Consider the following 17,410-nt stretch of genomic DNA (forward strand, 5'->3'; position numbering starts at 1 on the left):
TCTCTCAAAGCTACTCATTCATCTTCTACTGTACGAGGTGCGGCTAGAAAAAAACCGGACTGATGCTGGAAAAAACATTTATTTACAATTATTTACAATTTCATGTTATCTCCTTCAATGTACTCTCCTCCTCGGTCTCTACACCGCTCCATATGAATTTTCCACTGTTCATAGCAATGCTGCAGATCATTTTCGGTAAGTCCATACATTACTTCCATCGCTTTTTCTTTTACTGCTTCAACAGTCTCAAATCTAGTTCCTTTCAAAGCTGACTTGACTTTAGGGAAAAGAAAAAAGTCACAGGGGGCCAAATCAAGTGAGTAGGGTGGATGATCTAAGATGGGAATGTTGTGTTTTGCCAAAAACGTCTTCACTGACAACGCACTGTGAGCTGGGGCATTGCCTTGGTGAAGGATCCATGACTTTTTTCTCCACAAATCGTTCCGTTTTCTCCGTACTCACTCACGTAGGGTAGCCAGGACGCTAATGTAGTAATGCTGATTCACTGTTTGTCCCTCTGGTACCCAATCAACGTGCACAATCCCTTTGATGTCAAAAAAAAACAATCATCATTGCCTTGAATTTCGATTTAGACATTCGTGCTTTTTTTTGTCGTGGAGAACCAGGAGTTTTCCAATGCATCGATTGGCGTTTAGTTTTGGGATCGTAAGTAAAAAACCATGATTCATCGCAAGTAATAACATTTTGTAAGAAGGTGGGATCACTTTCAATGTTTTCCAGGATGTCAGAACAAATCATTCTTCGGCGTCCCTTCTGTTCAATTGTGAGACACTTTGGAACCATTTTTGAACACACTTTGTTCATGTTGAAACTTTCATGAAGAATCTGCCTAACACTTTCCTTGTCAACTCCTGTTAGCTCAGACACTGCTCTGATTGTTAAACGGCGATCTAGTCGAACAAGTTTACCGATTTTTTCAATGTTTGCATCAGTTTTTGCTGACAATGGTCTGCCAGTGCGAGTGTCATCACTGGTGTCTTCGCGGCCATCTTTAAATCGTTTAAACCACTCAAACACTTGTGTTCGCGATAAACAATCATTGCCGTACACTTGTTGTAACAGTACAAACATTTCACTTGCAGATTTTCCTAGTTTGAAACAAAATTTGATGTTAACACGCTGTTCTTTCTGTACACTCAACATTTTCTGATGCACAGACAAAACGTCAACTACTTAAAACAGACGCCACGGGCAGACTGAGTGCAGGAGGCAGATGAAACTCGAGCAGTAGGCAGAGCGAGAGTCACGTGACAGGCCACGCGACTTTCAGCCTTATTGCATTCGTTTTATTGTTTCACCAGTACTAGTCCGGTTTTTTTCTAGCCACACCTTGTACTCCTTTCCCCTGTTTTAGTTAATCATTGCATAATGCTGCCTCTGAAACTCTCAACAATCTCTGGTACTTTTGACTTGTTCACATTCCATCTCCTTAACTTCCTACCTTTTTGCAATTTTTTCAGTTCTGATCAACAGTTAACAACCAATAAATTGTGGTCAGAGTCTACATCTGCTCCTGGGAATGTCTTACAGTTTAATATCTGGTTCCAAAATCTCTGTCTTACCATTATATAAACAATTTGAAAACTTCTGGTGTCTCCGGGTCTCTTCCACGTACACCACTTTCTTTCATGATTCTTAAACTATGTGTTTGTGATGATTAAATTATGATCTGTGCAAAATTTTACCATGTGGCTTCCTCCTTCATTCCTTTGGCCCAGTCCATATTCACCCACTATTTCTCCTTCTCTTTCTTTTCCTACTAACAAATTCTATTCCCCCATTACAATTAAATTTTCATCTCCCCAGTCTGCCTGCTTACCAGTGTGGTAATATGTTTGCTTACTAATCAATGGGCCCGGGTCTTGCTCCCGACCGGTTGGAGATTTTTTCTACTTGGGGACTGGGTGTTGTGTTGTCCTCATAATCCTCTCATCATCACTGGCATGCAAGTAGCCCAATGTGGCACCACCTGAAATAAGACTTCCAACTCGGTGGCAAAACTTCCCCGGATAGGGCCTCCTAGCCATCAATGCCACATGATCATTTCATTTCCTTTTTTTCATCTCCCTTAACTACCTGAATAATTTCTTTTATCTCGTTATACATGTCCTCAATATCTTCATCATCTGCAAAGCTAGTTGTCATATAAATTTCTACTACTGTGGTGGAGTGAGCTTAGTGTCCATCTTGGCTACAATAATGATTTCCCTAAGCTGTTCATAGTATGTTATCCACATTCCTACTTTCCTATTCATTATTAAGCCTACTCCTGGATTACCACTACTTGATTTTGTATTTATAGCCCTGTATTGACCTGACCAGAAGTCCTGTTCCTACTGCTACCGAACTTCACTAGTTCCCACTATACCTACTTCAACCTGTGCACTTCCCTTTTAAATTTTCTAACCTACCTGCCTGATTATGGAATCTAATATTCTAGACTCTGAACCATAGAACACCAGTTTTGTTTCTCCTGATGACAACATCGTCCCGAGTAGTCCCTGCCCAGAGATCTAAATAGGGGACTATTTTACTTCCAGAATATTTTACCCAGGAGAATGCAATTTTCATTTAACCATACAGTAGAGCTGCATGCCCACAGGAAAAATTATGGCTGTAGTTTCCCCTTGCTATCAGCCGTTCACAGTACCAGCACAGCAACACCATTTTGGTTGATGTTATAAGACCAGATCAGTCAGTCATCCTGATTGTTGCCCCTGCAACTACTGAAAAGGCAGCTGCTCCTCTTCAGAAACCACATGTTTGTCTGGCCTCTCAACAGATACCACTCTGTTGTGGTTGCACCTATGGTATGGCTGCCTGTATTGTTGAGGTATGCAAGAAGCTCCACCAACAGTAAAGTCCATGGTTCATGGAGGGTAGAAACTACTGTCAGCTACCTACAGACTGGTGAAGTCAAGATGTTTTTAGTATAAACATTAGAGTTATGTGGAATTTACATCCCTGGGTCCAAATAAGATAAATTGTAAAGTGAGTATTCTGTTTTTGAGTATTCTGTATTTGGTAATTATTAATGTCCTGACAGATGTCCAGTGGAAATCTGCTATGGAATTTTGTGCCAGAGTATAATACTCCATTCTCGATCCTAGACAGGAATGCAAAGTCTGTGTGGAAATTATTGTTAGTTGCACTACTGGGGATGCAAATTGAACAGTTCATCCAAAATTCACTTTTGTTATTAAACACAACTACTATGAGCGAGACTGTGTGTTGGCTTGTAAGTGTAAGAGAAGATGCTTCTGCAAGGTGTTTGGTTGTCAACTTTTTAAATACTGTTATTATAAGGTGCTGTAAAAGAAGTACTTTTTTGACCCATGCTGCATTGCTCCCAGAAGATCATGCCATTGGACAGTATTGAGAGAAAGAGCGCCAGCAATCCTGTTTGCATCTCAATACAATAAAACATGTTTGTAAGTGCAAAACAGTTAGATTTCAGCTTTCTGGATAAAATATACACTTCAGTTTAATATCCATCTGGATGCCTAGGGATTTCACGCATTGAGTCTCCTACAGTATTCACATAGGTGAGCTTCATAGTGATGAGTGTGCAGAATCATATATGGATACTATTGCCACAAATTTCACCCCTTTATTGATATGAATCAAAACACAATAAGAGACACACACTTCACAACACAAGTACACAACAAGACAATAACGAGAGAGAAGAACAAAGACAATAGAATATTCAAATACATAAACTAATACATTGTCCTTGCACAGACAACTCCTGAATGTAATCTTGCAGAAAGGGGGAAGGCTGGAGTGGTATGCCATAATGAGACTGGGATGGATAAACATCGGTGATACTTGGAACTGGTGGCCCAGTGTTGAATTCCTTCATCAGGGTATCATGATCAGACTGAAGATCCTTCAGACAGAGTGCAAGTGGATGAAAGATCTTCTGGTAGCAGCGGCAGATTGTCCTTCTCATCGTGGTTCCACAGCACTCAAGCTGGCTTGAGGCACTGGACACATAGTGTTGATGGTTTACTGTGAAGTAGGATAGAAAACGTTTTTTCTCTGCTTCAGAGTAATTTATGTGAGCCAGAATAAGGTTGTTAGAGTAAAGTACACATGGTGTTATCTTGGATCACCACATGGGTGCAGTCATTGTCTTATGTATGAAAACTCAATGTACACTGAGAGCTTGAGGAGATGGCATATGGATGTGAGCTAAATGGCATCTGAATTTGCTAACAATGATGATAACACTAGGGTTGCCATTAGTGGGGATGGCAACAGGAAGTCTGCTCGTAGCACCAAACATTCACCATACAATATTTCAGCGAAGGAAGATTTCAGATCATGTTTGGAACTGTCCTGATTCCCATTGCTTCAGTCCATTGTGAACAGTGACAAATCAACACAGCCTTCAGTGCTATCACTCAACCAAACTGTTGCTTTGAGGATCACAGGCAGTTATGTAGAAGCATTGCACTCCTCACAACCTACACATTTCTGTGACAAGTTGTGATTCAAACTGCCACCCCTAGTCAGTTCTGATTGACAACAGGCACCCAAAACAAGCAATTCACATATTGATGAAAGACAATACTGTTGACACCACTGTCATGTGTTGTAAGGGGGTGGCTTCCACCCACCTCACTGTCCTGTCTATGATGGATAAAATATATTGGACACCATTTAATTTGGGGAACAGACCAACCAAGTCCAAGTGCAGATGCTAAAAATGGTCTTTTGACTCTTCAAATGTGTCCTGTAGTGCAAGGGTGTAATGCCCCATCTGGCTATACTGGCAGGGAAGGCAGGCATATGTCCACTTTCTGCAATCAGCTTTTATTCCTGGCCAGACAAAATGCTCTGTTATGAACTTTGAAGATTGATGAGCTGCTAGGTGTGAGACATTCTGCAAACTGTCCAATGCACTGGTTGCTTTCCCTTTGTATTTTTACAGCTTACAGCATTGGTTAGTGGCGGCTGGATTTGAAAGGCCTGCAGAACATATCACCTGTAAAAGTTTATCATTCATAAAAACGTTCTTAGCTGCTGGAATGTGGTAGGCCTAGGTGTCAGCTATACTATTTCGCTTCTCTCTTCTGTCAGTCTGACCCTGGCACATAGCACACAACATCACGAAAATGTCACTGACTGTTGGCGTAATTGAAATTTTGGCTGATTCATCACCACATCTGATTGAGCCAGCATATTAAACACTTGTTGGAGATGTTCTTCATGCTGTTTCGGTGCAGACAAAAAAATAAATTAACATGCAATTGAGGTAAGGGAAGCAGAACAGAAACTTGCCCCGAGCAGAATCAATAAAACACTGCCAAGTCTGCACAGCATTTTTCAACTCAAATGGCAAGTACAAAAACTTGAACCACCCAAAGAGGGTAGCTGCAACCATCTCTAGAATGTCTCCTATAGCCATGGGTATCTGTATAAAAGCCTTTTGGCAGTCTACAACACTAAAAGCTGAAGCACCTGATAATGAATGAGACAAGGCTTGTATATTTGGTACAGTATACCAGTTGGGAACAGTTCAAACATTAAGTGCTCTTTAATCTCCATACATCCAAAAGGTAACTTTTTTTTTTCCCCGGAACAAAATGTATTTGGGAAGGTCATGCACTGTTGGAAGCAGGCACAATTCATCCACATTGCCTTTGGCTATCTGCAACTTATCATGGGGTGGCCACCATGCCTGATGAAAGATGGATGTCCCATTGGTAGTTTCTGTCCTATGCACAATATCTTCCTATGATGGGTAAGGGGTTGAGAAGAAGTACCACACACACACACACACACACACACACACACACACACACACACACACACACACATGACACACCAACAGAATCAGTGGCAATATACACACACACACACACACACACACACACACACACACACACACACACACACACACACCAACAGAATCAGTGGCACATCAACAGGTTAGTGACAGTGCGCTCAGTGAGGTTCTGTCACTGAGTGCACTGTCACTAACCTGTTGGTATGCCACTGATTCTGAAGAGAAGTTGTGAAGAATAGGTCACATTGTCAACAATGCTTCCAGTCATGTGCTGCATTTGTGGATCATGTGTACAGCTTTTCTTTAGGAACAATATGTGTTCTGGTCACCTTTAGCATCAACCGCATCCAAAACCAATAAAGTGTAGTTGAGCAACTCATCTACGCATTTATATTTCTTGTTGTCCCTGTGACTGTTAATGAAGTTTTGTACTCTCTTCTGTAAGTCCTCCATGGTTTGCAAAATACCTTGAGGCAGAAGTCAGGTGATGGCTGATAATTAGATTGACAACTGAGGATAATTTCAATTATGTTATCCTCAACCAGTTTGCTGCACCAGCCATGAAGGGTCTCGGTTAACAAGGAATTTTCTTCTTTCAGTGCTAGACAATCTCTCTTGTTGCTCATGTATGAATGATTTGTTGCAGCCAGCTGATTGTTAAGTGAGGATTGTAACTATTGAAGTATTCATACAGGAAGTTTGAGTGCTTCTGAATGCTGTGGAACAGCCAGCACTAAAGGGGTTTGCGAATGTTATCAGTGGATACTCTGTTAAAAAGTGCTTCTTATCTCAAATCAGACCACAAGTGAAAATAGTGCAGCAAGTCTGCCCCTAACCGGGGTTCATTAACATCTGCTAACAAAAAAGTACACGTAAATGTGTTGCCACGACTGAAGTGAACAGTGCTGCTGGTACAGCCATAGTCTGTAATAACTGAGCCATTTACCACTTTCAACTGAAGCAATGTACCTGAAGTGTGAGGACAGACAGTATTGTTTAGGATTGTGCTTAGGTATCTCAGAACCCAAGTCAATCAGAAAATTGTGGTTGGTACTAATGTCAAAAATGTAGGGGCAGCCATTATGGTCAGATGTGGGAAGAAAGCTAGTTTGATTCACATGTCTGGTAGCTTGGCACGCTTTAATAATTTTGTGACCTCTGACACCTAATCAGGATCACAAATGGCATTTTGATGCTCACATGGAAATATGCATTTGTACATGGATGCACCGAAACTTGCCTAGAACCAGGACTGTCACACAATCTGCTGGCTGCTGTTAGCACTCTGAGTAGTGTGTAGTACTGGCCAGTTTGTTATTGTCACCTGATCATTGTGCATCTCAGTAACTGAGAGATGTTGACCTGTGGCGTGAGCATTGTGAATCTTCAGATGTGTTCAGCCCTGCTCAGTTACTGCGATGGTATAGACCAAGGTGGCTGCAGTGGCTTTGTAGACAGCCCTGCTCACTTGCTGCTTGCCACATCATTGCACAATACGGGTCTGCGCGCATGTTTCACTAGTGGCTGTTGGGTAAAAAGGACATCCATCTTTTAATGCAAAACATGGTCAGCCACTTGCAGTTTGACCTCTTGTGTGTGTCCTCCATTAGTTATTAAGGACAGCTGAATCCTGTGAGGTAATTTTCTCACCCATATGGCATACAGAATATTGTCTGGCATTAATTTAGGGTCCACTAAAATTCATAGCTGATATGAGAACTGCAACGGTGTCCCCATCCGTTCAACTACTCACAGAAAATTGCCTGGCAGATTTGTTGCTCTGGAGGCTTGCATGATCGTTGTAATGGAACCATCTTAGCCATTTCCAATGCAGTGTTGAAGCACAAATCAAATCAGGAGAAGTGTGACCCCAGTGTTGTACATGGGCACTAAAATCTGATGTAGGTCCAGTAATGCTTGCTGGTATCAGTTTCTGCTGCTCTTCTGTCAGGAAGAAGTCAATCAGATCTGTGGAAGGCAACACAGAATTTCACCGTGTAGAAACAACACATTCTTGTACACATGTAGGAGGACAGTTGCAGTCACTTTCACTAGTATCCTCATACTTGTATAGCTCTCTATTGTCCATTGCACTACATAATCCATTAGAAGCACAAGAAATATTGGCAAAAGATCCTAATAGCCTTTGATGTTCCACAACATCCATTGACTTGGTAAGAATATAGCGCTGCCTGTTTTCAGAGTTTGTTGAAAATGTACAGTTGTTGTGGGAGTTTCGTAGTGGTGAGTATGCAGCATCATATGCAGATACTGTTTCCATGAGTTGTACCACTTTATTGACACGAATCAATACACAATAAGAGGTACATACTTCACAACGCAAGTGTACAGCAAGATAATAACAAGAGAGAAGAACAAAGGCAATAGAATATTCAAAGACACAAACTCATACATTTTTCTTGGTATCAAGTTTGTATGCCCGAATCGATCTAGACACTCAGTATCACCACATGCATACTGATCTTTTCTTCTGGTACCTAAGAGTCATTATTGAATAGCATATCAGTTTCTGGCATTTTTCACACACTGCAGTCATCTGATAGGCTTTGATTAATAAGTTCTAAAGCCATGCAGCAGTTTTGTTTTAATTAGTAAAGATGAACAATAAGTCTTGTTATTGAGATGTCACCAATATTGTATGTAATCTATTGTGTGATGATGATGATGATGATGGTCGTGGTAACAATGATGAGCCATAAGCTATTCAATAATAATAATAATAATAATAATAATAATAATAATAATAAGCTATTCTTTGCTGGAATAAGATACAAAACTTGACAAGAATAATTCTGCAAACTTAATGTTAAATCAATCATATCTGTGTGAGATACTTCAAATGTTTTTCAATGATTTGTTAAACTCTCATTTATATTTTCAAAGGAATGCATCCTTCAAGAGTGTTCATTATGGTGAAATAAGGACATTGTTCTGTCACTGGTAAGTGACAAGTTATCAGCAATATTTGCAATAATATACTTAATTTTGAAATAAAAATTTGTAATGCATATTGTTGCTAGAACAACACTATTGCCATAACCACTTGCCAGGAGCAAATGTTCATCCTACATATATTTTTGCATGTCTTTTTTTTCTTTGAGGGATTTCATTTGATCTGCCCTCTAGAGCATTAATCCAATGGAAATAGCCAGGCTAGTGAAACTGAGATATAACAATTAAGTTGCAATTATGTATTATCAAAGATGACATTGTAGCATTGTGCACAGAACAATGTGTGTGTCTCCTCACAGTTGATTAATTTGTCCTTTCCAGATTGAATGTTAGTGGTAGAAATCAATAATCGAATTAAGCTTATATTCCTGTAAATGGACCAAAATTACTGTAGTCAATATCTATGGTACCTTTTATTACCTGAAAGTTTCTTTCACAATTGCTTTTATGTAAGGCAATTTGTTAAGAACATCAACTGTTATTTCATCAGTTTCCTTGAGAACTGATTCGATTTCACTATATGCTTTGTCTTGTACCTCAGGATTTGTTGCTAAGCAGTAGAGATTATACAACAGAGCTGGAACAGTCTGAAACAAATTTACCAAAATAAGAACATTACTAAAAATTTAGAGTTTCTACAAGAGCTATCAAGACTTAAAGAAAGTTATAAGATGCACAAAAACTAATCAGGCATAATGAGAGACTATCGCATTGCTACCTATGAATTGTCAATACAGTGACACCACTATGTACCTGATAGAAACTCAGATGACAAACCAAACATTCTGCCATTTAATAATAATTATGGTATTCTGCCTTATGCCAGGTTTTGTCATGGGTTAAGCCTCTTCCACTTTTGTCTGTTCATAGCCAGTCTTTTCATTTCTGAATATTTGTCTCCGTGGTATATTGTCCAGCATTTGATATCTTCTTTTTCCTCTTTCCCTTTTTCCCTCCACCATTCCATCTATTCCTTCCTCCAATAAACAGTCCCTCCTCAAACAATGTCCAATCCAGTTCCGTTTTCTCTTTCTGATGACTTTCAGTATGTTTCATTCTTCTCCAACTCTTCTTAACACTTCTTCATTCCTTACTCGGTCTTCCCATTTCACTTTTTCCATTTTCTCCTTATCCACATCTCTAGTGCCTCCAATCTTCTTTCATCTTCCTTCCTCAATGTCCAGGTCTCCACACCATACAATACAATGCTCCAGATGTAACATGTGGCAAGTCTTTCCCTCAGATCTTTGTTTAGTGGTCCGCAAAGTAATTTCTGTTTCCTCTTGAATCCTTCTTTTGCCATTGCAATTATTTTCCTAATTTCTGTTGAGCAATACATATCATCCATTATTACACTTCCCAAGTAATTGAAGTTATTCACTTGCTCTATTTCCTCTCCCCCTATTTTCAAATGGCATTTTCTCCCCTTTCCTCCAATTAACACTCATTTTGTTTTCTTCTTTTTAATCTTCATTCCATATTCTTCTAATTTTGTGTTTAGATCATCTAACATTTGTTCCATCTCTCTTGCACTTTCTGCCATCACAACCATGTTGGCTGCAAATCTTATACACTCCACTCTCTGACCCCCTATACAAACTCCTCTCCTTCCATCAAAACTTTCATTAATAATTTCCTCCAGATACTAAACAGTGTTGGTGATAAACAATGACCCTCTTTTACACCTTTTCCCAGTTCAATTTCTTCACCCATCACACCTCCTATTCTTACTCTTGCTCTCTGGTTCAAATATAAATTTCTAATTAGCCATCTATCCCTCCATTAGCTTTGGGAAATTATTAGGCCACTGTTTCAACAGGAGAATGAAGCAAACAGCAGACAATAAGAGATAAACAAAAAAATGTGATGATGATGCTGGAGACAAGGAGGTGTTATTTTGAATCTTGCGTATGGAGAAACACAAGGTATGGAAAGGGACTTGGAGAATCAGTGGATTATAATTCAACTTTCAGTGAATGAACAATGAGTTGGATGCAGTTTGTGGATCATAAATGTGAGAAAAATCTTGAAAATAATATGATGTATTGGAAAAGTAAATGCATATAAATGCAGGAAAAAGAATAACTAGACTTGGTGGAAGATGGTAGGGAAACAAGAAATAATAATTTAAGAATCAGACATAAAATACATAATAAATTATCAAAAGGAAACTGAATATGATTAAAATATGGGGTGTCGGGAGGGGGGAGGGGGGTTGCAACAGGTACAAGGAGCAAGACAATGCTGTGGAAAAGAACTAGAAGAAGATGATGATTGGTAGCTGTTCCATTTCTGTTTCACTCAAATATGGAGTGAGGGAAGATGACTGCCTGTATGTCTTATTTTGTCCTTTTGTAAGATGAGCACTGGGGGCAGTAGAATTGCTCTGCCAGTTTGTCACAAACTTTGGTTCTCCAAACTTCCTCAATAGTGTTTCAAGTAAATCTTGCCTTCTTCCCCATATAAGCTTCCCATATCAGCTCAAAAGCATTTCTGTAACACTCTTGTATTGACTGAACCAACATGTAATGAACACCTCTGAACTACTTAGATGTCTTCCTTTAATGTGAATTTTTTTTAATACTCTACACTTTCCCAGAACTCTCCCAACAAACTGTAGTCAGCCACTCACCTTCTCTACAACAGACATTATGTGCTTGTTGTATTGGATGTTGTTTCATAACATAATGCCTAGACATTTAATTGACAAGACTGAATCAAATAGCATACCATTAATACTGTACACTGTATTCCACAAAAGGGTTTACACTGTTTGAACTTTAATAATGCAAACAAAGATAAATAAAACTATGAATTTTTAAGTTGCATATATGGTCAGAAATTATTAATGATGTTTTACTGTTAAAGATGTTCCAGATGTCCTCGACTGGCATTAATACAGAACCTGAAAGATGGCAGAACAGATCGTCACACACACTATGGTTGCCATTGGAATGGATCCACAGGCAGTCATAATCACCTCTCTCACGACAGTGTCCTTTAGAGTTCCCCACAAAAAGAAGACTAAGAGGATTAGCTTGAGAAGTCTGGGTGGAAACTCAACAGTTTGTCATTAGCCTATCCACCTCTCAATATATGTTTCATCCAGAAATTGCCAAACATTGCAACGGGAATGACACAGTGTGCCATCTTGTTGAAAAACCAGTCTTCATTTCTGTACAGTTGGTGAACAGATGGCACAATTCGTTTCTGCAACACGGTAAGGTACTTTACACCTATCACTATTCCTTCAAATAAGAATGGTCCATCAAGTTCTTTGACAGACATACCACACCACAGTGACAACCCAGAAAGATTAAAAGCTCATTCTTCTGTAATATCGGGATTCTCTCTTGCCCACAGTTGTAGTGATTGACAGTTCCATTCAATTTAAACAATGCCTCACCAAAAAATGACATCGGTCAACTGTTCATTATCACAAATCTATTCACAAAATTCTAGGTGCCTATCTTGATCATCATCAGTCATCATGTAAAGCAACCTGGGAGTGTAGGGTTTCTATTTTGCTTACTTTAAAATGCAGTGAACACTTGACGTGATTACACCTGATTCGTGTTCAGCTCGCCTTAGGACTTCTTTTGGGATCTCATGAAACCTTGTACCACTGGATCTAGCCCTCTCTCATCCACTTTCTCAAACTTGTCGTGCAATTCCGTTGTTATACATGATGGTGACGCAGCATCAAACTCTGCTCACACTTGTCCCAGTACTTCTTTCATGTTTTCACATTTCCCATAACACTTTACAATGCACTTTCTTTGTTCCAAGGAAAAGTTTCCAGCCATCTTGCTATTAATTTGTAGTTACTGGCAACTGAAAATAAACAAAAGAAAATGAACGGTTACACACACTAGTCATGAGAGCAGCATATAATCACTACTGGATCGGGAGTCAGCCCAAATAAATACCACTCGTTACATCCTTCATCTGACGCCCAGTGGAAAACATCAGTGTGCCTTCAACAGTGAAATTTTTATTGGGCATACACCTTTCCATCCCTTGAATCCATTTAAGTCATGATCTTCCTCTGCACTTTCTGTTTGACAGTCTATATTCAAACACACTTTGGTGTATTCTTTCTTGTCCCATTTTCATAAAGTGTCCAAATAACAACAGTTATCTGCATTCTATTTCATCCATCATGGGATCTTTCTCATATGCTATTTCCCACACATCCTCACTTTTTCCTGTGTTCCAAGCAGGAGATCCTCGATGCTCATCTTAGAAAGTCCATCGTGCAGCTTCGATCTTATTGTGATTCTTTTCCACAATCCCTTAATTCAATCAGTTTCTCTAGTCATCTCCACATGTTCAATGTTTATTAATTATACTCCCTAGGGATTTATATCTTTCACACATATTGTTTACATTGTCTGATATTTCAAGATCTACCTGCTTGGTTTGTTCAGTGTTGACATATGCTGTTTCACAATCCATGAACACTAAATGTGTTTCCAAATTTATTTCATATCTTTTTTCTACCAACTGTTATACAGAGAATATACAGTATTACCAATACACAATCTCCCTGCTCTAATTCCTCTCTGTTTTTGATGCCTACGCTTTCTGCTTTGATTCTGTTTCCCAAAATCTGACCATACAACCTTCCTATCAAGGTGGTTACATTGATGCCTCTATAATGAATATAATCCTGTCTGTTCCCTTTCTTGTAAATGGAACTTGTTACAGACACATTTAAATCCTCTGGTAAGGAAAGAATGTAAGCAGGAGAGAGATTAATTGGCCGTCATTATAGCAAAGATACGGACCGTAAATGTGGAAATCCACTGATATAAGTGGTTTTGACAAAGGACACATTGTTGTGGTGCTGTGGTTGGAAACAAGAATCTCTGAAATGGCACAGCTGGTTGCTTGTTGGTGTACTATTTTCATGAGCACCCATGGAAAGTGGTTGAAGGACGGTGAAATAACAAGTAGGCCATATGGTACTGGACAACCACAGCTCATCACAAAACATACTGGTTGGAGGATCCCCCACTGTGTAATCTAGACTAGGAAAGCAATCTGTGGCAAATCTAATGACAGTGTACAATGCTGGTGCAGGCACAAGTGTTTTGGAGCACACCATTCTGAGGCCATTGTTGAACATGAAGCTCTACATCACACAAGCCCTATGAGTTACTGTGTTGATCCAACAACATTGTCAGTTGTGATTGCAGTGGGCAGAGCATCACTTAGTTTTCACTGTGGATAAATAGAAACACATTGCCTGTTGAATGAATCACATTTCTGGATACTAAGAGAATGGCTGCACGAAACATCCATCGCACCTTAGATGTGGGCCAGTGAGGGCAGAATTATGCTATGGGTTGAGTTGGGCTTACATGAGTCCTGTGGTGGTAATTGAAGGCATCATGACAGCAGTTGAACTATATGAACGTTATTGTGGACCACCTGCATCACTTCATGCTTGAAGTCTCCCGCTATTGTGATGATATCTTCCAGCAGTATAACTGTCCTTGTTGCAAGGTTTGAATCAAGCTACAGTGGCATTATAGTGAACTCACACTGATGTCCTGGCCAGGAAATGTGCCTGATCTGTACCTGCTGGAACACATATCGGGCACCAGCTGCATGCCTGTAAATCACCATCCTGTAATTTGCAGGAATTGCTTGACTTGTATGTAGACATCTGGTTCCACATAGTTCTGGAATCCTGTTGAGGACTTGTAGACTCCATGCCAAGCAGAATCTCTGTTGTACTGTGATTGGAAAGTGGAGCAACATGCTGTTAAACAGTTGGCCATAATGTTCTGGCTCATTGATGTATACACAGGCACAACCTCCAAGGAAGTTAAGATTCATAACAGACTATATGACACAACTGCAAAATTCAGAATTAAAGAGGCAAGATGTTTGAGCCTACAGAAATGCAGAATATTGATCAACACAAAAGTACTAGTAAATTATAAAAAAAAGAAACATCCTCTGTAAGACTGAAGAGAACAGTAAACTAGAGGAAACATCCAGACATAATCTGGAAAGTTTACAAGGTTCTGTGAAATCTCTAAACAAAACGAGATTGGCCTACAAATTAAATAATATTAGGAACATCAATGAACACACAGCAGCAACAACATACAATGAGATGAAGGAATGCATTGATAGGGCAGGGCAAGTGGTCTTAGGAGTAAAGGACAGTTCTAAGAAAATGAATCTGGTATGGATAGAGGGTATTGAGGAATAAAGTGATTAATTACATAGGACAGTGATGATAGGAACTGCTATGCAAGATATAATAGAGAGGTTAAAAAAGCAGTTTCTACAGCAAAACGGCTGATGTAAGACAAAATGTGTGAGGAGTCAATAGGCATATTGGAGCTAACAAAGCAAGAGATGCCTGGAAAACAATAAAATACCTTCAAGCAGATACATTAGAAAAGCTAATGTTCCAGTAATCAGTGTACAGGGGTGGAGGAGCAGTACAAAAAGCTATTGAGCAAGAACAGAAATGAGTATAAACAGGCAGTGTATCAATGTTTGTACTACCTACCTAAGTTAACTTACATTTTTAATTTTGATCATCTTGTGCTCCACAGCTGAATAATGTAAATGTTAATAAAAAACACCACAGCTGTATTTCATTTATGTTTATTATGCCACAATCAGTCTCATTCTGAATTAACATCTCCAGGTGATTGAAAATCCATCAGTTATCTACACTGAGGTGACAGAAGTCATGGGATACCTCATAATATTATGTCAGACCTCCTTTTGCCTGGTGTAGTGCAGCAACTCGATGTAGCGTGGACTCAAGAAGTCACTAGAAGTGCCCTGGAGAAATACTGAGCCTTGCAGCCTCTATAGCTGTCCATAATTGCAAATGTATTGCCAGCGCAGGATTTTGTGCATGAACTGACCTCTTGATTATGTCACGTAAATGTTCGATGGGATTCATTTTGGATGATCTGGCAGGCCAAATCATTTGCCCCAATTGTCCAAACTATTCTCCAAACCAATTGTGAACAATTGTGGACCAAGCGAGGTGGCACAGCGGTTAGCACACTGGGCTCGCATTCAGGAGGATGACGGTTCAATCCTGCGTCCGGCCATCCTGATTTAGGTTTTCCGTGATTTCCCTAAATCGCTATAGGCGAATGTCGGGATGGTTCCTTTGAAAGGGCACGGCTGACTTCCTTCCGCGTCCTTCCCTAATCTGATGAGACCGATGACCTCGCTGTTTGGTCTCTTCCCCCAAACAATCCAATCCAGTCCAACAATTGTGGCTCAGTGGCATGGTGCATTGTCATCCATAAAAATTACGATGTTGTCTTTAAGTAGCTGAACATAACCATCTCCATTCAATGATCAATTCTGTTGGACCAGAGGACCCATTCCATGTAAACACAGCCCACACTATTATGGAACCACCACCAGCTCGCACACTTCCTTGCTGACAACTTAGGTCTATGGCTTCATGTTACCAGGCCACAGTTTTCCAGTCATCTGTGTCCAACCAATATGGTCACAAGCCTAGGAGAGGTGCTGCAGATGATGATGTGTGGTTAGCAAAGGCATTTCCATTGATTTTCTGCTGCCATAGCCCATTAACACCAAATTTTTCTGCACTGTCCCAATGGATACATTCATCGTTATATCCCACATTGATTTCTGTGGTTATTTCACACAGTACTGCTTGTCTGTTAGCAATGTAAACACTGTGAAAACACCTCTGCTCTCATCATTAAGTGAAAGCTGTCAGTTACTACATTGTCTGCTGTGAGAGGTAATGCCTGAAATTTGATATTCTCAGCACACTCTTGACACTGTGGATCTTGGAATACTGAATTCCCTAACTATTTCTGAAATGGAATGTCCCACGCATCTAGCTCCAACTACTATTCCGTGTTCAAAGTCTGTTAACTCTTGTTGTGTGACCACAATCACATCAGAAACCTTTACGCATGTATCACCTGAGTGTAAATGACAACTCTGCCAAAGCAATGTCCTTTTATACTCTGTGTACATGATACTACCACCATCTGCATATGTGCATTATGCTATCCCATGTTTTTGTGACCTCACTGTACATAACTAGTTCTCACAAAATGACTTAAATGTGCCAATGTTATGACTCAAAAATGTCGAGCCACCATACAAAATGCTGAAAGGCACATTATGGACCATGACAAGCCCACTAAAATGGTTTGTTGGCTGTCTGGCACAAGCACAGTCCTCAATAAATGCAGGAGACCAGACTGGTTTTCGGAGCAGGAGGATGAATTATTGTAACTCCTTGCCCTTCAATGTTTACTTTGGAGAGAAAGGTGTGTGCTATCCACCTGTATCATCATTACCTGAACTTGCCACTATTTTGCAAGAAGAATGTTATAAGATTCCCTTGAAAACCACACAGGACCTTATTTACCAATTCCAATTGAATGCCAACAGTATTCCTACACCATATTAGGATTAGTAATGTGTAGCGTTTTTGATGTTTCCATACTTTTGTCGGCCCCGTACATAAGTTCTTCAAAGAAGGAGTGGATCTTAAGGATTAATGTCATATTGACAACAAGGTCATGAGAGAGAGAGAGAGAGAGAGAGAGAGAGAGAGAGAGAGAGAGAGAGAGAGAG

At 39.8% G+C, this 17,410-nt stretch overlaps 1 protein-coding gene across 2 annotated transcripts in view; it reads right to left on the bottom strand.

Moving 5' to 3' along the window:
- The window catches only part of LOC126470273 (probable cytochrome P450 CYP44), a 279,280-nt gene that overhangs the window by 94,003 nt on the left and 167,867 nt on the right, over positions 1-17,410 (bottom strand). For both annotated transcript variants that reach the window (XM_050098015.1, XM_050098016.1), the window contains exon 7: positions 9,212-9,378. In XM_050098015.1, coding sequence (XP_049953972.1) covers positions 9,212-9,378 — 167 coding nt within the window. The remainder of the gene's footprint in view (positions 1-9,211; positions 9,379-17,410) is intronic.

The sequence above is a fragment of the Schistocerca serialis genome, chromosome 3 (genome assembly GCF_023864345.2).
Source record: "Schistocerca serialis cubense isolate TAMUIC-IGC-003099 chromosome 3, iqSchSeri2.2, whole genome shotgun sequence".
Lineage (NCBI taxonomy): Eukaryota > Metazoa > Arthropoda > Insecta > Orthoptera > Acrididae > Schistocerca > Schistocerca serialis.